Source organism: Dryas octopetala, chromosome 6 (genome assembly GCF_963921425.1).
Source record: "Dryas octopetala chromosome 6, drDryOcto1.1, whole genome shotgun sequence".
In the NCBI taxonomy this organism is placed as follows: domain Eukaryota; kingdom Viridiplantae; phylum Streptophyta; class Magnoliopsida; order Rosales; family Rosaceae; genus Dryas; species Dryas octopetala.
Window position 1 is genome coordinate 21389006 of NC_141371.1, and position 27627 is coordinate 21416632.

General features: G+C 39.3%; 1 protein-coding gene across 1 annotated transcript; it reads right to left on the reverse strand.

Annotated features, from left to right (window-relative positions):
• Nucleotides 1-732: 732 nt before the first annotated feature.
• Nucleotides 733-14466, reverse strand: RAD4 (DNA repair protein Rad4 family). Its single transcript, XM_086249148.1, has 14 exons — nt 14351-14466; nt 13464-13535; nt 13247-13359; nt 12848-13144; nt 12654-12746; nt 11956-12048; nt 11748-11846; nt 11522-11571; nt 9250-10005; nt 3346-3721; nt 3061-3255; nt 2792-2944; nt 2272-2481; nt 733-1867 (listed from the first exon to the last, which is right to left on the reverse strand). Exons 2-14 carry the CDS (start codon nt 13519-13521, stop codon nt 1472-1474), a joined length of 2889 nt encoding a protein of 962 aa, XP_086105274.1. The 5' UTR covers nt 13522-13535; nt 14351-14466; the 3' UTR covers nt 733-1471.
• Nucleotides 14467-27627: the final 13161 nt, after the last annotated feature.

Sequence of the window (27627 nt, forward strand, 5' to 3'; positions counted from 1 at the left end):
ATATATAGAATATAGGCCATATGGTTATATAAAATATATTTTAGGGTCTAAAATATAGCTAGGTTAATATTAATTTTATTATCTAAAATGTGTAAAATGTGTGTAAAAATGTATGTACAAATGTGTGTAAAAATGTTTATAAAGTGTATAAAAATAAAAAATACATATTAAATAAACGGTCCAATCCAGTCCAGTCTAGTTCTGTGAACTGCAAAATCGGAACCGGAATTGGATTGGACCGGTTCGGTCCAGTTTTGACCCAGTGTTGACCAGTTTTGGTCAAAGCGGTTTTTTACAGTTTTTTTCCCCCCGGTTTCCGGTTTGAACACCCACCTCTAGTTGAAAATGCCCTATTTCGTTAACGCAGCCGTTAAAAATGCTAACAAGGCACCTATGTGGATACCTCAAGTTATATATGCCTTGTAAGTTTGAATACAGTAGAATTTTATTTTAAATTTGGACAAAACATCCTTCCACCCATTGATCGGTCAATTTGAGTTATATTCACAACTTACTCCAATAACAAATCTGTCCAAATTTGGATTTCTCAACAACCTTGTGTAAGGTGTACATTCATGTACCAACAAGGAGAAAAGACCGACATTTTGGAGAAAAGATCTATTTTTGGATGCAAAAATACAATTATCGAGTAGTGCTAGAACCCCCTTAAGTAGTGCTTGAACCCCGTTTGAGCACACTACGCAATGATCATATTTTTACAACTCTGAAAAATGAGTTAAACATATTTAAAGGTCTTGAGTTTGAACTAGTTTTCAAAATTTTCCCAAATCTCTTATGAGCAATATCTTTAACAACCGAAAAGTGCAGCTTCATCTCAATGACAACCAAGCAGTTGCTCCTTGTAGTAAAAAGAGAAGCTTACTTTTTTTGTTGACAAATCTATCTGACCACAAATGGAAAAACCAGCATGTAAACGTTGGTTAAAAGTGTGATGTGTTCTGAAGACTGAGAACTTTGTTGACCGTGTAGGCATCTTCCTCCAAGGTCAACTGAGCTGAGTAGAGGAAGCCACCATAACCTCCACCGCAGAGGCCAAATTGAATGGGATATCATTGCTGGAACAAGAACCAGCAATCCTGCTACGAAGACATGAACTTTCAGCCTTCATGCCATTGACCATTTTTTTGTTTGGTGAGGGAGGTTGGTAGATTCCATGGCCGGAGAAAAGTTAGACATAGGAAAGGGAATAAAGGAGGGAGTTGAATTGACAATCACAATTCTCGAGAGGTCCTAGAGATATTTTACATCACTCTCTAGTGGTACCTTTCTATACATCGCTATATTTTACATCTAACTCATCCTTACTAATGTAAGGATACACTCAAAACGTCAAAACCACAAGTTCGTTCTTCATTTTGAGCTGCCACCAATAGGAGTACAAAATTACAGCAAGGGATCCAATTCATAATTCTTAAACAAGTCAGTGAAAAATATTATTTCAGTGGCAATGCTACAGTTCTTCCACTTGCACTGAAAACCCACAGTGACACCTCTTTGTCAGCACCAAGTTGTCCTCATCAAAACTCAGGTTATCTGTCAAGAATACATGCTCATGGTTTTCTGGCATGGCAGCTGATGGACCATCCAACCTATCTTTGCGTACATCACCTTTCTGGCATCCAAGAGATTGCTCATTATTCTGATTACCACCAACCTGTACATCTAATTTACTATTCACATTTTCGGTCTTAACCGATGCTATTGATGAGGAGGAATCCCCATAACGGTTTTTTAACCTTTGCCGAGTTACGATGGAAGATAGAAGCTGATACCACCGAGAAATAGACTGCATCTCATTTCTTTTCTTTTCTGCAGCCTGTCTTCTTTCCTCTTCCTCTCCATATGCCTAAAGAACAAGTGGCCAACAAATTCGGTCAACATCTCCAGGTGAAATGAGCTGGACATTGAATGAAGAAAAAATTTCGGAAAATTCACAAACTTTGACAGACAAAAAACCATTTATCTTCGGATGTGACAAAATGTAACACGTTGTACCATTGTAAATTATTTTCCATAGACAAAATATAAAAAGGGTAAACAGGCTACCTAGATAAGATTTTACCCAAGGAAGATTCATAATATAAACTTAGAAGAGCATATTATAAAATATGAAAAATATTTGTTTGATAAACCTTATGGGAAGATTGAATTTAGGTATGATTCTGGAACTTTGAAAAATGAAAATAAATAATAAAAAATTCAAAATTTATCAAGGACCACACTCCATTCAGAAGTTGCAATGCAGTTTACCTCCACTATTGCATCCTTGAACTCAGCACACACTACTATACCATCAAAGACAGGATATGATTGACCATTTTTGAATTCGAAACCAACCATGGCGGGAGCATAATCAATTTCCAGCCTCTTGGCAACAGAAAAAACCCTCGGCAACCTCAAGTGCACAGTCCCTGGCGGAAGGCATTTCTCAGACCATACTTCCACATTACCATGATCATTCTGTAAATCAAATATAGTATTTGTCAGTACTAATAAAGCTCTATTAAGAACTGAAGAACAACCAAACTGATCATTAATGAAGTAGCTAGTCTTATGCATTCTCAAGCTGCTGTAAAAATAAGGCACTGTGTAAAAAGTAAAAAAGGAGGGAGGGAGTGAGAGAGAGTGAGAGAGAGAGAGAAGCAAAGTACTGACAACCACTTCTAGGGCAGAAAAAGACAAAAAAACATAACAAGAAAATGATACTTTAGTTATAACCCATCTGCACCAAATATTAATGAACATCCATGGAAAACTAAAAGCGATTTACCTTGGGCACTATTCCATCAACAGCATGAGGCAGTTTCAATGGTTCGAGTTGCCACTTGCCATAAAGTTCGATAGTTCCTTTTGAACTACCCTCAACATAATCATCAGCTTCAGTAGCCTGTACTTTCTGAAGCTTTACAGAACGTTTCAACTCCTGAAGAAACATAATGGGAGGATTGGGAAAAAAATTGTATGTAAACAACAATGAATAACAATAAACCTAATAGAGTTAGTGCATCAAGTAACCACATACTATAAACCAAATCTGACCTTCACAGGATGCACATTGGTTTTAACTTGCAGCCCCTCCCGCAGCCATCTTTCTCTTGTCTTTAGTGTTTGCACACATGTCCTAGAGTAAACTGGATGACCGGAACAATAACCCAGAATGGGCCCCTTCGGATGAAGTACCTGATACTTGGTAAGCCATTTCTCAACAGCATATAGTTGATGGTTTTTATAGGCCTGCAAATGGAAGTTCAAATGTTCCACAATGAAAAGTTGCAGCTACGAAACTGAAGTGTGGTGCAATACAACAATATCAAGCAACCATACCTGCTGATTAGTTGGAAGAGGTTCAGTCAATGCCCTAGTTTCCAACTCCATATCCTCAAGAGAGTTCCTACTAGCAATCACAGAACTCCTCGAAGGAGATTCTACATTAAGCCTTTTTCCAGTTTCTTCTGAGCTTTCTAGGCTAGACTTCCCAGTGAAGTTGACATTATTTGGAAGATAATCCATGTCTGCACTGTCTGAGATGTTAAAGGATTTTACTTTTTCATGTTTAAATGAGGAATTAAACTGTTCTTTCTGCAAATGGACCATGCCTCCGGTTGCTTTCACCTCTAAATCTCTCAATGGTGCCAATACCGCATCCCACCAAATTGAATTAACTCGCTGAGATGCTATCTGATACCACTTCAGATTGTACCTGTGATATGACCATGTTGATACCAACTGAGGGTGATCAAAAAGTAGTAGTAATAGTACAACATACTCTAAAACACAATTTGAACTTATCAGGCCTTATGGACACTGGGAAACAGAACAACTGTTGTAAACTATTCTTTTCAGAACTTCACAAATTAAGTGTTGAAACACCACCAACATTGCATCCAACACTAGAAATACAAGTACACTAGTATGAAACGATACAGAAACTTCAGTCACAACTTCGGATAAATAAAAAAGACGAAAAACCAAACACTAGTATGAAATGATAAAGAACTTCAGCAAAACACAACTGGTGGGTATTTGCAATGATATACACCATTCAATAAATAAACAGCCTCCTATACTTTAGATAAAAAAAGGGGGAGGGGGGTTGTCTATACAATTGTAAGAGATGGATGAAATGATTCTTAAATGTACAGAACCATTCTTATTTGCAGTGCCATCCAAATGTAACTCGCAATATCAACTCCCTTAACTGACAAATCTAAACAATTAAGAAGATGGCAGTCTTTACTGATTTTATTTATTTTTTTATGTGTCAGCGCTACCCAAAGAGTGGGTGGGAATAAGTTTTTCTTTCTCACCCTAAAAGTGTGAACGACAATCGATTGGGATTCAAGTCTAGAATCGACTGAGTATCAAACTTGCACATTCCAAACAGTCCAGATTATGTGCATGACAACAGGAACACAAAAGGCACAGGTTAAATCACAGTTCATGCAAGTAAAGCATGCATAATTACAGAATAATAAGCACTGCCAAACAAGCTTTAGAACTAGTTAGTAACACAAATTAATTATACAAATAAACAAAGCAACACAGCCATATTAGGTGGTTCAGCCTGTTGCTTACATCCACCACCAGCTTCCTAGGACTGCGTAAATCCACTAATTTGAATAGGGATAATGGTTAACCAAGAAACCTTACCAACCAAAAATACACAGAAGTTTCTGTAGTGAATTAACACCCTTCCCCGTGACCTTTTTCTTTGATGTATTCTAGGATTAGACAATTGGCAAACACACACAATAACAGTAGCAATAAAGCAATAAGAACACCAAGATTTGTTCTCAAGGTTCGGCGAACTTTGCCTACGTCCCCGTGTAATCCTTACAAAATCACAGTTGCACTATGTATAGAATAAGATTACAAGAAATTATTGAAACCCTAGACTGCCCAACTCGCAGGTGCTCTCTTCTCTCTGGCACAATTAGCCCTCTTGTGTTTCTCCCTCTTGAAAAACACCTCTCCCTTGTAGTCACTCACCCTTGAGTCTCTAACCCGACGCCCGAGTCTCCCTTTGAGTTTCTTCCCTTGAAGTCTCTAGCTATTCTTTTTCTATAAGACTTGTAGTAGCCTATTTATAGAGCATAGGCTTACCACTTACAATATGGATTCCTAAACCTAATAGAATTAGGTAATTCACCTATTAGCTAATTCTATTCCCTTGTACATAAGAAAAACCCTTTAGAACTCCTCCCCACACTAGGAAGGTCTTGTGCAAGTCCTCTTTGTCTTCCAAAACCATACCCTTCTAGGAAACCCAAAATCTGCCCCAAAAAACTCGACTCCCTTCCTCACTGGTCTCGGGCGATCGGTCAGCCAAATCTCCGACCAGTCGGCCAAACTGCCTGGAAAGGCCAATTACTCTCTGGAGCTGGGCGACCGGTCAGCCAAAGCTCCAACCGGTCTGCCAAAGCTTCTAGTTTCTGAACTTTCCACAAAGCCAAAGCTCCGACTGGTCTGCCAAAGCTTCTACCAAGCATGCAGAGTAAAATTACTTGAAGATACCGCCAAAAGCTCACCATCGTCATCAACCACGACATTGCTTGAACTTGAGTTTTCAGCCCCTTTCTTCCAAAACCATACCCTTCTCGGAAACCCAAAATCTGCCCCAGAAAACTCGACTCCTTTCCTCACTGGTCTCGAGCGATCGGTCAGTCAAATCTCCGACCAGTCGGCCAAACTGCCTGGAAAGGCCAATTACTCTCTGGAGCTGGGCGACCGGTCAGCCAAATCTCCAACCGGTCTGCCAAAGCTTCTAGTTTCTGAACTTTCCACAAAGCCAAAGCTCCGACCGGTCTGCCAAAGCTTCTACCAAGCATGCGGAGTAGAATTACTTGAAGATACCGCCAAAAGCTCACCATCGTCGTCAACCACGACATTGCTTGAACTTGAGTTTTCAGCCCTTTTCTTCTTCTTCTCCAGCCATATATGGCAATCCCTTTTCCAGTGGTCTAGTGAACCACACTCGAAGCAACCACCTTCTTCATCGGAATCATTGGACTTGCCCTTTTGCTAGACCTGCCACTCCTTTCCTTCCCTTGACTCTTCTCCTTGCCCTTAGCATAAAGGCCTTGTGATGACTGAGTGTTTTCGGTCAAATCATCTAACTTTGCATATGACTGAAGTGCTTGCACCACGTCATCAAGCTTTAGAGTCTCCTTTCCAAACATCAAAGTTGTTCGGAAGTGCTTGAAAGAAGATGACATGGATCTCAGCAAGATGATAGCCTTATCATCATCCTTGTAAACTTCTTCGACCTTGTCGAGATTAGCTATGTAATTCTGAAATTTGCATACATGATCCACTACATCTCCACATTCTAGTCGAAGTCCAAAGAGCTCATCCTTCAAGAAGAGTTTATTGGACAACGTCTTGCCCATACAAACACTCTCCAACTTGTCCCATGCTTCTTTTGCTATCATCGCCTCTGTGATGTGAGACCTCACGGATCTTGTGAGGTGGATCTTTATTGAGCTCTTGGCCTTCTTGAGAGCTTTGTTCCACGCGGCTTCTTGCATGGTTGTCGGCCACTCTCCAAGAATTAACACCCTTCCCCGTGACCTTTTTCATTGATGTATTCTAGGATTAGACAATTAGCAAATACACACAATAACAGCAGCAATAAAAAACACCAAGATTTGTTCTCGAGATTCGACGAACTTTGCATGTGTCCCTGTGTGATCCTTACAGAATCACAGCTGCACTATGTATAGAATAAGATTACAAGACCTTATTGAAACCCTAGATTACCCAACTCGCAGCTACTCTCTTCTCCCTTGCACAATTTGCCCTCTTGTGTTTCTCCCTCTTGAAAAACACCTATCCGTTGAAGTCACTCACCCTTGAGTCTCTAACTCGAGTCTCCCTTTGAGTTTCTTCCCTTGAAGTCTCTAGTTATTCTTTTTCTATGAGACTTGTAGTAGCCTATTTATAGAGCATAGACTTACCACTTACAATATGGATTCCTAAACCTAATAGAATTAGATAATTCACCTATTAGCTAATTCTATTCCCTTGTACACAAGGAAAACCCTTTAAAACTCATTCCCACACTAGGAAAGTCTTGCGCAAGTCCTCTTTATCTTCCAAAACCGTACCCTTCTGGGAAACCCAAAATCTACCCCAAAAAACTCGACTCCCTTCCTCACTGGCCTCAGCGACCGGTCAGCCAAATCTCCGACCAGTCGGCCAAACTGCCTGGAAAAGCCAATTACTCTCTGGAGCTGGGCGACCGGTAGGCAAGCCAATTACTCTCTGGAGCTGGGCGACCGGTCAGCCAAAGCTCTGACCGGTCTGCCAAAGCTTCTAGTTTCTGAACTTTCCAGTAACTCCCGACAAGCCACTTTCACAACAGTTTCATCTGAAAGTCCTAGGACTTCACACAAAGAATTCATAGCACAATCCACAACACTAGGCACAATCCTAAACACTTCTTTAAGTGGATCGTGTTTGATTGTCACTGAAGATTCAAAGATTTATAAATAAACTCACAGTGGTGATGTTGTGGATTTAGATGAGTAAGTTGCGCGCCTAGGAGGGCAGCACGCTTTGGGATGCGGAGGAGCTATTATCGCCGAGCTCCCTAACCTAATGCGGCACCGGGTTCGGACCGCAGGGAACCGTAGCATGGGGGGGACGTCTAATCCTTTTGCCGCCTCATTGTTCTAGCTTTTGCTCTGTGGAGTGAACTCAACCAAGAGAAGGGAAGAGTTGCAATCTCTCTCAAATCTCACAGGAATGAAGTGAAGTAATGAGAAGATCAATTGAATCGTTTAATAAGAGCGCAAGGTCCAACAAAGGAAGACAAGTGTGCTGTTTAGGGGTGGCAATTTGTATTAGTGGGTCATGTTTGTGTTGTATTATTTTGTATTCGTGCCAAATATTAATCAACCCGAAACACTAACCCAAACCGTTTAGAATGACTCAACACTAACCCAAACAGTTTAGAATGGTGTCGTGTTCGAATTGACCCCATATAATGTGAAGTAAGAACTTAAAACTAATTTCCTCTAATTTTCAAGCCAAAACTACCACTAATGCATCATTTATAAATAAAATCCACCTAATCATGATACTAACTAATTTCCGTTTAATCGTGTCAAATGACTCAACACTAACCCTAACCGTTTAGAATGATGTCGTGTTTGGTTGACCCCCATATAATGTGAAGTAAAAACTTAAAACTAATTCCCTTTGTTTTCAAGCCAAAACTACTAGTAATGCATCATTTATAAATAAAATCCACCTAATCATGATACTAACAAAACCATTAAAAAAAAAAAACAAATAACCCTATAACAGGAAATATAATACTAGTTAAACGTGTTTATCGTGTCATAATTGTGTTACACATGTTTGACACCAACCCGACGTGTTTATTATTCGTGTTAGCATATGTGTGTTCGTTTCAAGCAATGATCAAACCAAACCACCTAACTTTGCATTGGGTTCGAGTCATGTTATCATGTCATGTCAAAATTGCCACCCCTAGTACTGCTGCTTGATATTCATTTTAACAAAGGCACAGTCCACCCACAAAGATGCTCTCAACTCCACAAAGCAAGATTCGACTGGGGTTAAGAGTCAAACATGTTTGGAGTCCACACCACATACAATGATCAACGGCTGCCCTACAAACAAGGGTTCGGTCAAATGATGGACTAAGGTAGTCGACTGGGACTACTGACGTGGCAGTGTTGAAAAGTTAACTCTCAACTTTTCATCCTGACTCTATTCAAGGCCAAAGAAGTCACTCCCAGTTATAAATCGGGTGTCCTAACATAAGATTCACGCATAAGTCAACACTACCTACACGAGCATACTAAAGTCTTTAAATCTTCAAACCTTGGGGAAATCCAATCCATCTTGAAGCTTCTTGATGTAACCTTGAGGAATTTGCCGATCTAAAATTCACGATAAGAACAATCTTTACTAATTGTAGATTCAATTAAAATGGTTTGAATTAATAATACGATGACCAATCAACGAGGTAAGGATCAGATAACCCATAAATTGATAAATGTAGCCTCCTTATAAGACTCATGTATATGAATGTTATATTTGTGTGTGTTAACATGTATGGAGAGAGGGACAAAAAGAGAGAGAGAGATACAGAGCATGATAGAACATGAAAACCTTTGAAGTGGACTTTCTGAAAGTAACTGTGTGCCATAATTCTAAAAATGCTGGAAATAGGTAAATCAAAGACATGGAAATAACCTGCGAGTCACATCTTTAGCCCCATTCCCAGCAAAAGCAACTACATATCTCAATGGTGTTTTGCATGCAGCAGCTACAGCTTCAACCTTCTGCTCTCCATCAATAATTGAGTTGATAGCATCAATATGCACCCACTTACCTGTCAAGTTTTCCCCGTTGCAGTATACTTCTGCCCAATACAAAGGAGATCCAACTTTTCTCGACCCAACTGCAGTAGAGATACTCTGGGAGGAGATTGATGATTCTTCGCAAACAATTCTTTTCATTCGTTTTGGAGAAGAGAAATTTGAAAAATTACTATTCAGGTCTTTCACGTCTGAACCTATTTTTCTATCCACAGTCGGAACTTCTGTGGCAGAAAGAGCCATTTCCAACTGAATTTCAAACTCAAGATCTCCTCTTCTCTTTGATCCCTGTGATTTCTTGGTAATGCATGCTTCAGAGATATCATTCTGTGCCTTACAAGATAACGTATTTGACATTCTATCATTCAGCTCATAAGTAATGCAAGAACCTTTGGGCTGAGTGTTGTTAAAATTACTTTTGCATGAACCCATCTGAGAAGTTTCACACGCATTGTCTATCTCATTACATGAAACTGATTTAACAGGAGACACTGAGACCTCCTTTTGTCTAGCCACCATTGGAGTTGAAGTACTGAATATTCCCTTACTCGATCTGCTTGGATCTTCAATAGAATATTCAGTCTTGTCAACATCTGGTTTTATGGAGGCAACATTCAAAATGGACACAAACCTGAAAGCAAATGTATGCCAAGAAACCAACAGAATTCACCAAGAGTGAATTTATTATATCTATATTAATATGGCAGAAGAAAGTTAATCAAGAAACACCATGGAAAAACCAATCAATTGATTAGATCAAGTAAAAAATCAAGTAATTCACAAATAAAGAGATCTGCTAAAAATGGAATAATTAGACATTGAACATCCAGCATGAACAACACATTAATTAAAATCTAAAGATCGTCACAACAAGGATAACCAAAACCTCAGCAATGAGAATAAACATTAATCCAAGAGCTTATGTCAAAAGTTATAAAGAGTCAATATATTGGGTTCTACAAAAACTCAATCTTCTGAAGCTTTCTACGAGTTAACAAGTGTTTTAGGCTTTTAGCATTTCTTTGAGTATTTGAAGGTTCAATTTGAAGCTTACAACTAAGGATCATCACATTGCTCCAATCACTTAAGAGTTTTCTTCTTAAAGAATACAACACATTAATTAAAATCCAAAGGTCTTCACAACAAGGACAACCAAAACCTCAGAAATGAGTATCAACATTAATCCAAGAGTTTATGTCAAAAGTTATAAAGTCAATATATTGGGTCCTAGCAAGACTCAATCTTTTTAAACTTTGTAAGAATTAACAAGTCTTTAGCATTTCATTGAGCATTTGAAGCTTACAAATGAGACTATCTCTTGTAAGGCAAATCAGATTTTGAGGAAAGAAAATTAAGTGCTGTTGAAAGGCTTGGGGTGCCATGAAATCTCCTTCTAAACTCTCTCTCTCTCTCTCTCTCTCTCTCTCTCTCTCTCTAAAGTCAGAAGTATTCTGAATAAGAAAATCTACTTACTCATATCAGGCACTTTTAAAAATTTATTAAGCCCTAAATGAAATCACCTTTTTTTTTTTGGGTCAAAAATCATCATAAATAACTACCACCCAACTGTTTATTAAAATCAAAATGAACACTGGAAACAAAAGAACTCTGTCTTCATTTCACTAAAATTTGAAATGATACTTCAAATCAAAACAGGATTGGAGTGTTATTAAACATTCTTAATAAGAAACAATGTTTTTCTCTGTCATCTTCTATGCAACAAATTACATTTGAAAAATCAAATTTGCCATAACATTTAGCAAATGTTATGACCAAATGATAGGTACAAGGATATTGTGCATCACTAAAGTTATGAGCTTCTTGAAATGTAAGTGATGCTGACTTGTCATTCTTAAAGAAAGACCATTCTCATTTCAGCAAACAACAGAACAGTCAGCGATATTCTTAGAAATCTTAGGGGATTTTTTGTAGTCCAATTTTAAATGAGGAAAAACTGGAGAAGCATGCATCATGCGTAATGTCTTCAACAGGAATGAATTTTTCTTTTTTTTCCTCCAAAAAAAAACAACAGGCAAAAACCTACTATGTACACTTCAAATTCAGACAGAATATAATTATATTCAAAAGCACAGATTATCCGCAAGGATCATACATTATTATCAGTTTTTCTACAATAAATATCATACCGGGTTGTCAGATTTAAAGCTCTAAAGAGTGCCACAGACAATGCAGCAATCTGCAACCAAAATGACATGGTCAGAGTTTTAATTAATTTATGGAAACAATGTAACTGTTAAATTAATAAAAAATAAGCAATAAATATAGAGCAAGTTTTTTATCATAGACTCCAGTAGTTCATAAGTACCAGTTTACATCAAACTCTTTAGTGAAATGATATTAGAAATAACTGACCTCTTCTTGAGTCCCTTCACGAGTTTCAAGGGCAAAGGCCAGAGCCGAATGAAAAGATCTCCTCACACTTGTACTTCTAACACGGAAGTTCTTTTGAAACTGAATATTTTATAGAAAACATCAAACAAGATAGAGCAAGTAATGCCATTAATCTACAAGCAAAGCTAGCATGTAAATGTAAGAATAAAAAGTATAAATAAAACCATACCCAAAAGACTATGGGATGCAAATCCTTTGCAGTAAGTTTTGAAACCTTTGATATATTCAGCAAGGGCATTGGAAGAAGAGAAAGTAAAGCAGCCTGCCACAGTAATCGAATTTTCTCAGGAAGAAGTAGCATAGTTTCTTTTTTTGTAACACAAAAATTATTTAAAAGAAATACTCCCTTCACTTTTCTCAAGCAGAAAGAGAAAAAGAAGAATAAAATATAATAAGTACCTCATTTTCCCCAAACGCCAAAAGTGGAAGAAAACAAGTATTTTCAAGCTCTAGAAAGCAAGACTTTGATGAGGTAAGCGATAACTACTATATTATTGCCCTTCAGTAACACTAACACACTCAAAAAATCTCACAAGAAAATGAGCTGACAGCACAAAAATTTAGAAAGCTTTAAAGAACGGAAAACCACAAAAAGGTCCCGACGTTATATTTAATGTTATGGTAAAATGACAAATAAGAATGCATGTAACAATGGGCGTTTGAGATGCTTGGTTCATCATGTTGACAATGACAACAATTATCATAATTTACAAGAAACAACCTGCAGAAAAGCATCATCACAAGCTATTTAATTTTAGTGGTGCATATATCTTTTTTTTTTTTTCATAAAATTGGCATGTAAATATCATCATGCAAATTTATCATGACCATTTCAAATTTCAATCATAACAATTTACCAGAAACAACCTGAATAAGAGCATCATCACAAGATCTATCAATCAATCTTCCCCGTGAAAGAAAACAGAGTAAATGAACCTTATGAACAAGCTCAGCCAGTTCCTGCAAGAAAACCAGAGAACTTCAAAACCTTTGAGCATGACTAAAAGTGTTATCATGAGAAAAATTCCATGTCAGATGCTAACTGAATATCCTTAATTCACCTTATCTTCAGCAGAAGCCCGACGAATAGGTTTCCTTCTTCTAGAATCCGGTGTCTCATTTAATTCAATAGTCACTTCATGACTGACTGCAGAATTTAAAATAGGAACTGGGCCATCTTCCCAATCTGAGTCATCCAGTTCTTCCCTATTGTCCAAAGAAGTGAACTGAAAGCTTTCCCCGCCAACTTTCTCTTCCCTAGAGACCTTTCCCGTTGCATCTCCACTACAACCCTCAGTCTCCAAAGTATTCCATCCAACTCTTGAATCTTGTTTGACACTTTTTGGCCCACTCTCTGGCTGAAAATGATATAAACAATATAGAGACAAACCTTCCAAATTACAACGTATTTAGTTGATTTTCACAAATATATATGGGACACAAAAATAAATGGGACAAACCATTCTAATTGAGTCACATGGATACAGACTATTCCCAAATTTCTTTGTACCAGTTTTATTGGCACATCTCAGAAGTTTGCCCACAGCCTCCTGTGATATGTCAGCAAGAGTTCCTGAAAGCACAATTAAGGGTTCACTACAAACCAATGACATAATTTTTTATTCCTAGCAAGCAGACCACAGTTTAACCAACGATAGCTTTGATGACAGAACTGACCATTGCCGGTTAATGACTCTAAGTGGCTTCCGCTATTTGAATCGGGTAGAGCTTTCATTGTGTCGTCTTTACCTGCGCAAAGGATACACAAGCGTCACACACATACATGCCGAAAAAAAACACACAAAAAATCAAGCACATTAGGATGAATGAAGTGCATAAGTCTAAATGTATATCAATGCATACGCAGGTCTGCTTCCTCAAAACCAGTTTCATTCTTATCTACGTCTAAGCACTGTTTAATTTTGACAAAACGGAGGAAAAAGAATAAACTCATGACTTTCAACTCATTTTTGTTTTTGGTGTTTTTCTACCGAAAACATGAAGGAAAATAAGTTTAAACAAAGGAATAAATTGGTCCAATTCCAATATCACTAATATTTAATTACATATCACTAAAATTGATCATTTTTTTACATTTCATTTTCTCTTCGTTTCCCACAACTTCTCAGCGACCAAACAAACAGGGCATTTATTTAAAAACAGAAATACCTCCTCGCACTACAAAGCGGAATCAAGCAACTCAGAAGTTTTAATTGCTAAACTGTCTTATGCGAAATCAATTACACTCAAACTAAGTATCCTAATACAAGTATTCAAACCACTGCTCGTTGGTTAACTAAAATAAATCTTTTAATAAAAAAAAAAAAAAAGCAAAAAGGTTTACTAGTTCAAGTTTCCATAACACAAATAAAACCCACTTAACCCCCATTCAAGTAACTACTAAACTTGGGCCTCTTCACCTTTTTAACCAGGTCCAGCGTTACGAACTTACGATTGAAGTTCTTTCTTATTTTTCGTTATGTTCTAGGAAACCAAACAGAGCCATGAAAGAAAAGAAGAGAAGAGAAATGACTTTGTAGGAGCGTAGAGAGCAATGAACCTACCTGATGATGATTGTTTATGACGCTTTGGTCTCTTTTTTGCTTCGCATTTTTTTCAGGACCAATTGACAGAGAGGGAGAGAGATGATCGCGCCTAAAATTGTTAGGGTCTAAATGTCTAATTGCGTTTTAAGGTGAAGAGTGCTTCTAGTTTTTTTTCAGTTAACTAGGGCCGAGGAGTAATTATGCTTTTTTGGACGAATACCATTCATATTCTTGAGGGTATGCACAAATACCCCCCAACAACAATTTTTTAATAAATGCCACCCAAAATTTGTTTTGTGTGCTAATGTGGCACCTCTTGTCAATTTTTTTGCTGGCTTTTTTTTTTTTTTTTACCTTGAATAAGGGAAAAAATGATTTAAAAAAATAAAAAAGTATTTTTACATAATTTTTCTTTAACATTTAAATCAAATTAAAAAAAAAAAACCCATTAAATGCACATCTTGGTGTCACCACCACCCTCCCCCCACTCACCCACCCATCCGCTGTCGACCCATCATGTCAACCCCTTCATCTTCCTCCTCCCCTTTGTCTCCCTCCCTCTCTCTTTCTCTCTCCATTTACCTTATTAACAAAAGTGTATGAAATGTATCAAATGATGTGATAAGCTAGTAAAAGATCCTTGGAGAGCCTTATTGTTGGACATAAAATGCATCATCTAATACACTAACTCTTTAACTTACTTGCAAGAACTCGAAATTTTTGTAGTTATTTGCTTCTTTTTCTGTTTTTCAGGTTTAAGAAGCGAAAATAAGGAATTAAGCTAAATGGGCCCAATTTGGAGAAGAAACAAGCTAGGGAAGAAAGAATAAAATGAGATTGGGCCTAGATAACAGCATAAGCCCAGGATCCAAGCCTATGCTGCTGTGTAGAGCCCTACTAAGGCCACAAGAAGGTGTAGCCCATTACAAGAGGCATAAGCACAAGGAGGCCGCACCCTGCAAGCACATCAAGCCCATCACGTCGCACAAGGAGCCCAAGGGAAGGCAGCCCGCACACTCACAAGGAAAAGTCTTGCCGCAAGCCCACTAGGGAGCTTTTCCTTGCACGCCAAGTCTTCTTGCTTGTCAAGTAACTCGCATGACAAGCATCCCTTTCCGCTCCCCTCTACAAGCTTGCTTCGACCCCAAGTTTTCCTAGAGCATCTAGGACTTCTCTATGAGCCTATATATAGACCTCTCTACCTCTTGACAATTCATTCATTCTATCATTCAATCATTCATTCAGAGTTGAGAGAGAGGAAAGAAGGAAGGAGAAGAGCTTAGTCGCCGGCCTCCCTAGAAATTTAGCACTGTTGCGCTAGCTAGCTGCTTCACCATCATTGCCACCCTAGCTGTTGCAATGATGGAGCTCTTCCTTGCACGCACACTCACAAGGGAAAGTCTTGCCGCAAGCCCACTAGGGAGCTCTTCCTTGCACGCCAAGTCTTCTTGCTTGTCAAGTAACTCGCATGACAAGCATCCTTTTCCGCTCCCCTCTACAAGCTTGCTTCGACCCCAAGTTTTCCTAGAGCATCTAGGACTTCTCTATGAGCCTATATATAGACCTCTCTACCTCTTGACAATTCATTCATTCTATCATTCAATCATTCAATCATTCATTCAGAGTTGAGAGAGAGGAGAGAAGGAAGGAGAAGAGCTTAGTCGCCGGCCTCCCTAGAAATTTAGCACTGTTGCCCTAGCTAGCTGCTTCACCATCATTGCCACCCTAGCTGTTGCCGGCCTTCTTCTTGGTTTCTCTTGTTCTTCTTCTATTTTAGTTGTTCTTGTTATTTCTCATTCCATTTTGTGAACTTGATTAGTTTTAATTTATTTTTTCTCTTGGTTATGAATTCTTTTATCTTTTTCATTATGATTTAGTTCCTTTGACATGTTAGAGTGAGGATAAACCCTTAATCAAGGTTAAACCATAAAGTACTTAGTGGTAACGATCATGCATGCACAACAATAGATTGCTTGGTATATATTAAATTCTTAATCTATGCATAAACGTCATGTTAGTTGTTTGCCTCTTAGGATTGATCATCCTAAGTTGTATGCACCTAGCAATATTTGGAGATTGGTGTGAAATAATAAAAGTCATCTGTCTCACAAGCTGTACGTGATTTTTTTGCAAGATCATGGGATTAAGTTTTGTAGATTCTTAAGGAACACGACCATAACCCATAGGTCTGCATATTTTTTCGTATCATAAAACTTAATGACTCTATGCATGGGTAACAGCTCTGGGTAATCGGTCGTAGCCGAAGGAGAACATGTATAGCTAACTACTTAGAGGAAATAATCAAAGCTCTAAGTTCATGTTTAAGGAAACATAATCTGTTAATGACAGTTGCCACTAGTAATAATCAAACCTAGCTGGTAGACAAAACTTTAATACTAGGTATTTGAAGTGTAGCGCATGTCACCTCTAATGGTGGTATTTCTAAGATTAGAGTGGATTCTAAACTCTAGCATGTCAACCCATTTACTTAATTTTATGCACTTAGTTTATGTTCACTTCTCAAACCCTTTTTTTTTTTTTTTTACTGTTTTCAATAAATGCTGATCTAAGTGAATGCGTGCCTCGCCAATTCCATTACTCGTGGGATCAACCTCGTACTTATACGCTATCACTACACCCAGCGATTCGTATACTTGCGAACTACAACTTGGTAATCATTTCAAATTCCAAATAAAACAAGTTGTACAAAAGTGACAACACTTATCATATATACCAAAAATTCAAATAGATAATTCCTATTAACATGCTTGCAAGAAAACAAGTGTGTTATCATATATACAAAAAATTAAAATATATTCACCATTCTCATCAAATGGTGGTACACGTGCGTTGTCCAAATCTTAAGGAAAAGAAGAGAGGATGTGCATTTTCCATATCTAAAGAGAGGGATCGGGAAAGAGAGGGAGGGAGAGAGAGAGAGAGAGAGAGAGAGAGAGAGAGAGAGAGAGAGAGAGATAAAGGGATAAAGGGATAAAGGGGAAAGAAATTAAGGGAGAGAGAGAGAGTGAGGATGGGCTGCCAGTAGTGGAGCCGGTGGCATGTTAGGTGGGTGAGTTGGGGATTGACTATGTGAGACCCCGAATTTTTCAAAAATAACTATTTAAATTTTATTTGAGAAAAAAGATTGTTCTAAAATTATTTTTAGAGCAAATTACAATTTAGTACCTCAACTTTATATGTTATTTTAAGTTAGTACCTAAATTTTGAAAACTTGCAAAAAAGTACCTCAACTTTCATTTTATGTCAAATACATACCTCCGTTAGGTTTTCTGTCAGTGAAAATGTTATCTACTGACGTGGCAAGGATATTTTCGTCTTTTTACCACATGTAAAAAAAAATTGTTTAAAACCTTTAAATAAAATAGAAATAAATTGTAAAAAAAAAAATTAAAAAAACTGACAATTATCATCATCATCATCTTCACCCGCCCCTAGCCACCCAAACACAACCCAACACCCTCTCGGCAAACTAAAACAAAAGAACCCAAAACTTTTTTCCAGCCACTCTGAAGAACTCACCTCTCTCTGTGGTCTGATCCGAACTCACCTCTCTCTGTGGTCTGATCCCCCCCCCCTTCTGCTAAAGAGAAAAGACCACTTTTTTTCTCAAAGAAACCCACCCTCACTCTCTCTCCGAGACCAAAGAAAGACAATTTTTTTCTTCCAAAATCCAACCCGTCCCTCCACCTTCTTCTTATGGCAAAAAAAAAAAAAAAACTAAGAAAAACCTCACTTTTCTTCTCTCTCTCTCTCTCTCTCTCTCTCTCTCTCTCTCTTAGAACACCTACTAATGTATTTTCTTAGGTCCAATTTTAATCGAATAAAAATTAAGCTCTAATTTGAAACCCTAACCCTTGCTGTTGCCACCCTCAAATTTCGGTGGCTCCGACCATTTCAGGTCATCATTGAGTACCTGTTTTCTTAGCTTTTTTCGAATTCTTTGTGTATTGGATTCATTTTTATGATTTGGAGATTAATTTTGAAATCCCTTGTTCAGGTATTCTGCTACCACGAGCTCAGTTGTCTGTGGCTACGATTAACGTGTTGTTCTCTTTGTTTTGTTCCGTTGAAATCACATAAACCTGTGTGTTGTTGTTTTTGTCAGGTTTTGAGTTCCTTTGTGTGACGCCCCGAAACTGGGAACACCACAGCGGCACCCGTCTTAAAGATCCTGAGACTATAATACCCCTTACCCCGAGTATTATATTCCCAAGCTCTCTAAAACGAGTTAAGCCCTTTTTTTTGAAGAACCCGGGTTGGATCAGAGTAGTAAAAATACAACGGAAGAAATTACTGAAAATGCCTCATATTATAAATAACAGTAAAGAGTACCAACCCGTGAGGGTTATATGTTTCAAATACACTAACCCTAATGCTACATAATAAAACAGTAGATAAACAGAAATGTCAGGATAGTCCAACCCACGCCAGAGTGATTCAGTCTTCAACAAAGTGGTGCAACAAATTGGACTCATGGATAACCATTGGGATATGCCACCTACGAGGATGAAAGAGAAACACCACCACAGATCCAAAGAAAGGATCTAAACCAGATAGCAAGACTGAAACTGACAAGCTGCAAGTGCCACACCCACGACCTCAATCTTGGTCTCCAACAACTGGATTATCTGCACTCACAAGAGTACAGTAGGGGGTAAGCGTCACATACGTTTATCGCTTCCCCTCGAGGGAAAATCCTGGTTAGGTTTGAAACAATACTCGAAAATATAGGATTTCAAGGAAAACAGCTTAAAAGCAATGTACACCCAAAAACATGGTATCAATACCAATAATATTGTAACTAAGGCCAGTAATGATAAAGGTAATTATGCCAATAATCAGTGAGTAAAGCCCTTGCATGTTCATACATCTTTTTCAGTGAAAATCCTTCTGGTCACGTGACATAGTTCAGAAACATTGTAACGACCCGACCCAAATTTCCACTAATTTAAATTTTTATCTGACTATGGTTTTGAGAGGTTTTTAAAAGATGTTGGATTTTATTTTAAAGATTTTGGGATTTATTTGGGAAATAAAAAAGGGTTTTGATTTAAATATTTATTTTTGTTTTAATTTAAGCTTGAACCAAAGTTGACTTTTAAAATAAACGGGTTTTCGACTTTGACTTTGGGTCTGTTAGATAGGTTTCGGTCCCACGATTTCATAGACACGTAGCACGCTTCGATCCGAGTTACGGTTTGGAAGTTATGGCCGTTTGAAGCGAGGGGCAATTTCGTAAAATGAAAAATTGGGGTTTAAAAGTCAGATTTTCTAGAAATTTCTCTCTCTCTCTAGAACACTCTCTCTCTCCTTTATATCTCTCTCTCCCCGCACTCTCTCTCTCCCTGTCTTCACTCCACCCCCGCACCCTCTCCCCTGCGCGCACCAGCCCCAGCCACCCCCACTCACCTCGCTGTCGTCCGCCACTCGCCGACCTGGCCTCTGACTCCGGCGAGCTTTCCCCCAGGCGCCGACCCCCCCCCCGGCCTCCTCTCTCCCCGAGTTCTCTCTCTCTCTCTCTCCCTTTTCTCTGTGCGCGGCCAACCCAGCTACCCAGTCACTTTCGGCGGCTTGTCCATCGACCCCGACTACCGGCGACCTCCCACGTCGGCCGATCAGCTCAGCCGGCCCTCCTCCAGCCAGCCCAGCCGCGCGCACAGGAAACCCAGAAAACCAGCAGCTTGGCTCCCCTTGGTCTCGTTGGATTCTGACCAATTTCCGGCGCCAATCACCTCCGTTTTAGGTGAGTTTTCTTCCTCTTCTATTGGGCTTTCACTTCCTTTCGTTTTGTAGTGTAAAAACCTTAGATTTAGAAACTTAAATTTTTGGATTATAGGGCCTTTTCGAATTTCCTTGGATTTCTGATTTGGGGGTTGTTAATTAGTGATGGTTTTTAACAAATTTCATCTCTAGGAAACCTATTGGATGTTTGGAATTAAAGATTTGAGTAGAATTGAGAAGTTGGATTTGCAAGGGTTGGAACCCATTTCGGGTTTGCTAAGGATTGGCTGAGTTTTGTGGTGATTTTTGGGGTGGAAGAATAAGAAAAGTTCGGATTGCTTTTGGTCAGTGTTTGGGTGCTCTTCGGTTACCGAAACTAACTTTAAAATAAATCGCGGTTTTGTGCGTAGGCTATATTATATTTATGTTTTTATATTCGGATTGAGTTTGGGGTAGCGCCGAGTAGTTTTCGAGGAAGGAGGGAGTGTTTAATTTGGGATTTTTGGTGAGTACGTAATTGAATCGTTGAAATGAACAAGTAAGAGGCGTGACGTTAGGTTCGTTCACACACACACACCCTAATTGTGGTTGAGTCGAGATTAATGATATACCATATGTTTTTATTTATAGTGAGACGACCGTAGGTCGAGACGATCCGGTGGAGAGTCGAAGCTAAGAATTTTATACTGTGAGTGGACCTTGTTTTATAAATGCTTATGTTTCTAGATGATTTTGATTTCATCGATTTAATGGTGGGTTTGAGTTGAAAATTCTTATTTAAATCTTCTTCAAATGATGTTCTGGTTGAGACTAATGACTTTAAAAATTGAGACGTTGTGGTTGAGGAAAGACACATGTTTGATGAGTTGGGTTGTTAAAGGGAATTGTCAAAAGAGTATTTAAAAACTGATGTATAAATGCATGTATTGATTGTACGAGCCTGCTCGTGTGGAAGGGTCATCCGCACGAGATTGTGGCCAGGATACGAGCCTGCTCGTACGGAGAGACCCCTCCGTACGAGATTGTGGCCAGGATACGAGCCTGCTCGTACGGAAAGACCCCTCCGTACGAGATTGTGGCCAGAATGTGAGCCTGCTCGTGCGAAGCGACCCTTCCGTACGAGATTGTGGCCAGGATGTGAGCCTGCTCGTGCGGAGCGACCCTTTCGTACGAGATTGTGGCCAGGATGTGAGCCTGCTCGTGCGGAGCGACCCTTCCGTACGAGATTGTGGCCAGGATGTGAGCCTGCTCATGCGGAGCGACCCCTCCGTACGAGATTGTGGCCAGGATTTGAGCCTGCCCGTGCATGAGATTATGGCCAGGACGATGTTTACAGTACGGGTATAAGTATAGTGCGACTTTTAAGTATAAATGTTTTGAGAAAATCAGCTTACAAAGATAATTTCAGTTCAGAGTTGATATTTCTCAGCTTGAAAAGTTTTATTGCTTTTTTTTTTCAGTGTATCAAGGTTTATTTGAGATGATTTTTAAAAAAATGGATTTGCTAAATGGTTTTAAAGTTGGGGGATTGCAAAGAACGATTGTGAAATCTTAGAGATTCTTATTTTAAGATTTCTAAAAGAATAAATAAATTTTATGTTTCGTTTTTTTTAAATCCGTCCACTCACTGAGTTTGTCTCACAGTTTTTCTTGTTTTGTCTTAAATTGTTTCCCCCCAGGTAATAGCTGGTGGAGGTCGAGCCAAACACGTCGAGGCAGTTACATCCATATTCCTTCTCGGACCAGTAGGCGTCATTCTATTTTTCGATGTAAAATTTCCTTGTAATAGAATAGCAGGTCTGATAACCACTCTAGATATTAAGTTGGATTCTCTGTGAAATTGTTGGGTCTGAGACCCTATTTGGTTGTGGTAGAGGTGGTTGCTGTTTAGAAGTGTTTTTAACAGGTTTTGAAAAGTCTGGGTTAGTCCATTTTCAGGGGAGGTTCTGCCGAATTTTCGGTAGGATTTTCCTTGATTTTGGATTCCCGCAGGATCCCTCCGGGTTTCAGGGTGGAATCTGGGGGCGGTTCTGTCAAACATACCTGCGACCGATCACATACAGGCCAACCGCCAGTATCGGAAATTCAACCACCACCTCGATACTGTGGTGAGAGTATCCATTTACTTGGTAATACCACATTGGTTAGCCTCCCCAGAAGGACATTCGACTAACCAGTCCGTACTTACCCCTCCGGAGGTTTAGGGGATCGAAACCCAAGGTCACAACACGTGCCCGTTACTCTCAGGTCGTCCAAGGTATCACACAGAAAATCACACAAATATGCCATACAAAAATCATGGACATTCTCTGTGAAAGACATTTTCATATATATATAGTACGAAAATAGGCAGGAAATCCAATAACCGGGATATGGTACCTTCCCCCTACCTGCTTTACCAAAGTGTGTCCCTTGCCTAATCCCTTTCCTGTGTCTGGGTCCCACTTGTACCTGTTGGGAAACTGGAGATCCGAATCCGACGACAGCTATTAGGAACGTACTAAACGTACTCTCGACCTTGTCTGTTAAGACCAGGTAAAATTTTAGAGGTTTGGCACTAGCGTAACTTGCTAGGCTTCTCTAAATTCTTGATCCGGCATGACCCTGCTCCCCGAGGCAGACAGTCATGTCAGACCGTGTGGTTTCTAAGTTTATTTTAATTTATTGTCGAGGAGGTTGATCAGATATGAACCTTACAACGTGACCAGGTCAGTGCATGGGGAAACTGAGGGAGCTCTGGCTCAGTACCCAACGCTTGTATGCTCATGGACTGACCTTAGTCATCACGTTATTTGGTTACCACTGATATGGCCTCAATATTTATTAAGTTTATTTAATAACAACAGTTAAACGGCGTTTCGTCTATAACCACCACTTAAACAACAGCAAATTAAATAAGCTGGGTTAAGGGTATACCTGTTGAAGACTTCCCACGAGCAGAGTCTCGGTACTACTAGACTTGCTAAATAATAAGATTAAAATAGCCTAATTAACAAGAGATTTATTTAACAAAATTTTAGCAGAAATTCGACAGGGATCAAGAAATTACCTATGGAGCTCAGAAATGATTTTTTCAAACTTCACCAAAACATAGCCTTCACACTACTAGAATTGAAGAGCTCGTCGCCACAATCGCGTAGGCGAAATCGGATCGTCGATCGGAGCTCCAGAACTCAAGATAAACTCAAAACAACATTGAAGAAGAGAGAGAAAGGAGGAGAGAGAAGAGAGAATCTCTCTCTTGGGAAGCGTGCGGCTGAAATGGATGAAGAACCAGCAAGGGTGCGGCACTATTTATAGGAAGGCTTGACTGAGTCAACTCGGTCAACTCGTTGACTCAGTGGGTGGACTCATTACCAACCGTCACCACGTGTCAAGTGGAGAGGCTGCCACGTGTCGCGGTGACAGGACCGCCCCCAGATTCCACCCTGAAACCCGGAGAGGTCCTGCGGGAATCCAAATTCAAGGAAAATCCTACCGAAAATTCGGCAGAACCTCCCCTAAAAATGGACTAACCCAGAAACTTCTAAACCTGTTAAAAAGCACTTCTAAGTCTTTCAGCCACCTCTACCACAAGCAAATAAAGGGTCTCGGACCCACTTAAACCTTAGGAGTTGTTATCAGAGCCACTAATCATTTACAATAAGTTTTTACAAAAATAAACATAGCGCCTATAGGGACCAGGAATAAAAAATGGATGCTTTACCTCGACGCGTTTGGCTCGACCTCCACTAACGCTACTACCTGGGGGGACAATTTAAGACAAAACAAGAAAACGGTGAGATAGGCTCAGTGAGTGAACAGTTAAATGGAGATGAAAATCAAAGATTTAAATATCTTTTCAGAAAAACCCTTTTTCACATGTTTAACTCTAAAACCTTAGAATGTTCTTTGAAATCCCCCAGTTTTTAAAACCATTTCTCAGTGAAATAATAAAATATGAAGTTGAAAATCAAACTTTGAAATCCAAGTTCTCAAACTGAAATCGATATTGTCAATTTATAAATAAATAACTTGAGCTGAAAACTTTCTTTTCAAACATTCTCAATATATTGAAATTCAATAAAACTGTTCAACTGAAACCGTCTTACTTAAAACCTTTTTGCTGCCATAAACTCATCACTTAAAATACTTAACAGTTAAAAACACACACCAGTCAGATACCCATAGAATCTGTCATACATGCGCAGAGCCGAGGATCTGTCATACGCATGCAGAGCCATAAATAATCTGTCATACATGCGCAGAGCCGAGAATCTGTCATACGCATGCAGAGCCACAAATAATCTGTCATACATGCGCAGAGCCGAGAATCTGTCATACGCATGCAGAGCCACAAATTCTGTCTTACGTGCACGCAGAGCGGCCCCCAAAGGGCGAAGCATCCCGACACACGGCCCAAAGCCTATATGTGCATCGTGATGGGTCCCAAAGACCTTTTAAATCTGAAACCTGGAGGGTACTGTAAAGGTGGTTTGAAAACCATTTTTTTATATCTCAATGCCACGCAAAATAATTTCTTAAAAAATGAAAAGTCCCAATGAGATTCTCACACCTTTTGCTATCAACTCAAGGCTTTCTCAAAACTTTGAAATCGATTTCCTTTCAATAAATTATTGTATAAATCACTTTTGAAATCGTACATCTCTATCGACTCTTAAAACCACATTTATTCGTCAATCTCGTATGAAAAATCATTTAATAAAACTTAAAGTAAGAACATTAGTCAAACTAACGGAAATGTAAACTTTGGAAATCATAATCACTTATAACAAATTCAACCCCAAAATATTTTACTCAATCCATACTCAAATAAAACTCGGGATAAGCAAATAAATTCAACCATAAAATAAACAAAATGTTTTTAAAACAAAAGTCCACTCACAGTGAGGAAATCTAACTTCGATCCTCCTCCGGATCGTCACGAGCCCCGGTCGTCTCACCTATAAAATAAACAAATAAAAATACTATTAGTCCCGCCACAAAGACATCAAAGTGGGTGCTAAACCTAATGTCTCACTCGATTCTCGTTCAATGACCACGAATTTTAACATGCCCAAATTAAAATCCGTAAACGCCTCCTCATATCCCAAAAGCTTCGCGGCTCAACCCAACGTCACATACACTTCTAGAATCAAACCGGAAATTAAGAGGACTAGCATAAGACTTATATCGGTCGAAAGCTCATCTTAGAGAAATTTCGACAACAACAAAGTCTCACTTTTTGCGCCCCAAACAAATTTCGACTTCTCCAACCACACTCGACGCAGCCATGATTAAACCCACTCAACAATCGCCTTAAAAATAAATTTACAACCACGAAATGACAACGGGTTTTCGAAATCACAGCGGGTGCCACCCAAAGTGGCTGCCCCAAATCCAAATTTTAACTAAAATACCAAATTCATCAAATCTACTCCAACCTTCAATTCTAAACAATAATTGGGGTTCCTAGGGATGAAATTTATCCAAAACCAACACCAATTAACAACCCCCAATTCAGAACTCAAAGAAATTCGAAATGCCCCTATAATCCAAAAATTTAAGTTCCCAAATTTAAAGTCTTGAACCACAAAACCAGAAGAAATTGAAAGCCCAGAGGAAAAGGAAGAAGACCCACTTACAAGGGAGGTGATTGGCGCCGGAGTTCAACCCAAAATTTGGCGAAACAGAGGGGAGCCAATTGCTGGGTTTTTTGTGCGCACGGGCTGGGCTAGCTGGAGGCGGAGCTGGCGAGCTAGCAGGCGTTGGGGAGGCACGCCGGTGACCTCAGGTGGCTGAAGATGGCTGGGCGAAGAGATGGGCGGCGGCTGAGTGATGGACGTTGGCTGATGTGCAGGGCTTGGTGGCGCACAGAGAAAGTGAAAAGAGAGAGAACACGGGGAGAGAGAGAGAGTAGGCTCGGGGGGTGGTGGTCGGCGCCTGGGGGGCGTTTGCCGGAGCCAGGGGCTGGCCGGTGATGGTGAGTGGGGGTGGCTGGGTGGTGCGCGCAGGGGAGAGGGTGCGGAGGAGAGGGAAAACCGAGAGAGAGAGTGCGGGGAGAGAGAATAAATAGAGGGAGAGAGAAAGTTCTAGAGAGAGAGAGAAAGTTGTGGAAAAATCTAGAGAGAGAGAGAGGAAATCTGATTTTTAAAACCCACTTTTATAAATTTACAACATTGCCCCCCACTTTAAACGCCTATATATTTCAAACCGTAACTCGGATTGGCGCGTGCCGCGTGTCTATGAAATCGTGAGATCGAAACCTATCTACCGGACCCAAAGTCAAAATCGAAAACCCATTCATTTTAAAAGTCAACTTTTGGTCATGCTTAAATTAAAACAAAAATAAATAAATCAAAACTTTAAATCAAAACTCTTTTTATTTTCCAAATAAATCTCAAAATCTTTAAAATACAATCCAACATCTTTTATAAACCTCTTAAAAACATAGTTAAATAAAAATTTAAATTTCTAGTGAAAATTTGGGTCGGGTTGTTACAACCTTCCCCCCTTAAAAAAATTTCGTCCTCGAAATTTAGTAGAAAATTTTAATTTAAGTGAATTGTAGTTGCAACTTTTTATTGCCCAAAAATCAAACCTCCTTTCAGCAACCATATATTAAAATATGCGTGAATTTAGTAAGGATATTTAAACTTAGGAAATCGCTCCACAACGAACCTAAATAAATTTAGTAAGCCTCAAAAACAAAAACTTGAAAATTTGGTGGAAACGCCAAACTCTAGATAAAGTTTTCAAGAATAAAACCATTACGAAATAAATCCATTTAAAACCTTTAAATCATTTGAAAACCACTCTAACCCACCAATCGAGAAAGTTTATCTCTTATCGACATTCAAAACGAGAATACGTGCCAAACTAGAGTGTGTGTGTGTGTCCTGAAGTCTATCGAAAATATCATATCATGCTCAAAATTAGATAATATACCCATGATGACATCCGGTGAAGCCAAAGCGTCCTGCTGCGTCATGACGAGGACTCTGCCCTGGGCTCTAGGGCGTCTTGGTTGATCTCTCTATTGTTCTCCACCTCTACTCGTATGGCTAGACCGTACACCACTACGCTTCCGCTGCGCCACTCTGATTAACCCTTTGATCTATAAATGCATCAAATAGTACTCTAAATACCCCCTGCTCATAACCTCGAAATTTTTTTTTTTACTAAACTCAAATACCCAAGTACTTCACGATCTCAACTCCTTATGTACTGATCAAAAATTATTCTTGAAGTGCACGAGTCAAAGCTGAAATATAGACGTACCGTAATCGTAACACTCACGTTATTCGAATAAACTATACCCCCAAAACTTACCACAAACTTCTTGAGGTCGGCCACGTCGAGGAGGCATATCCATACTAGCTGAGGGAAACCTATCTACACACAGAGGGATGCACACGAGGTGCCGAGTCTACAGGAATTGAAAACCTAATGCTCTGATACCAAGTTGACAGGACCGCCCCCAGATTCCACCCTGAAACCCGGAGAGGTCCTGCGGGAATCCAAATTCAAGGAAAATCCTACCGAAAATTCGGCAGAACCTCCCCTAAAAATGG

What these genes read in the sequence shown, in the direction of transcription:
- RAD4 (XM_086249148.1), bottom strand. Translation starts at nt 13,521, where the DNA reads ATGAAAGCTCTACCCGATTCAAATAGCGGAAGCCACTTAGAGTCATTA. An exon ending in GTGAAGGGACTCAAGAAGAG is followed by an intron (nt 11,572 to 11,747) that starts GTCAGTTATTTC and finishes TTTTGGTTGCAG; the next exon opens with ATTGCTGCATTGTCTGTGGC. An exon ending in TTGATGGAATAGTGCCCAAG is followed by an intron (nt 2,482 to 2,791) that starts GTAAATCGCTTT and finishes TTTGATTTACAG; the next exon opens with AATGATCATGGTAATGTGGA.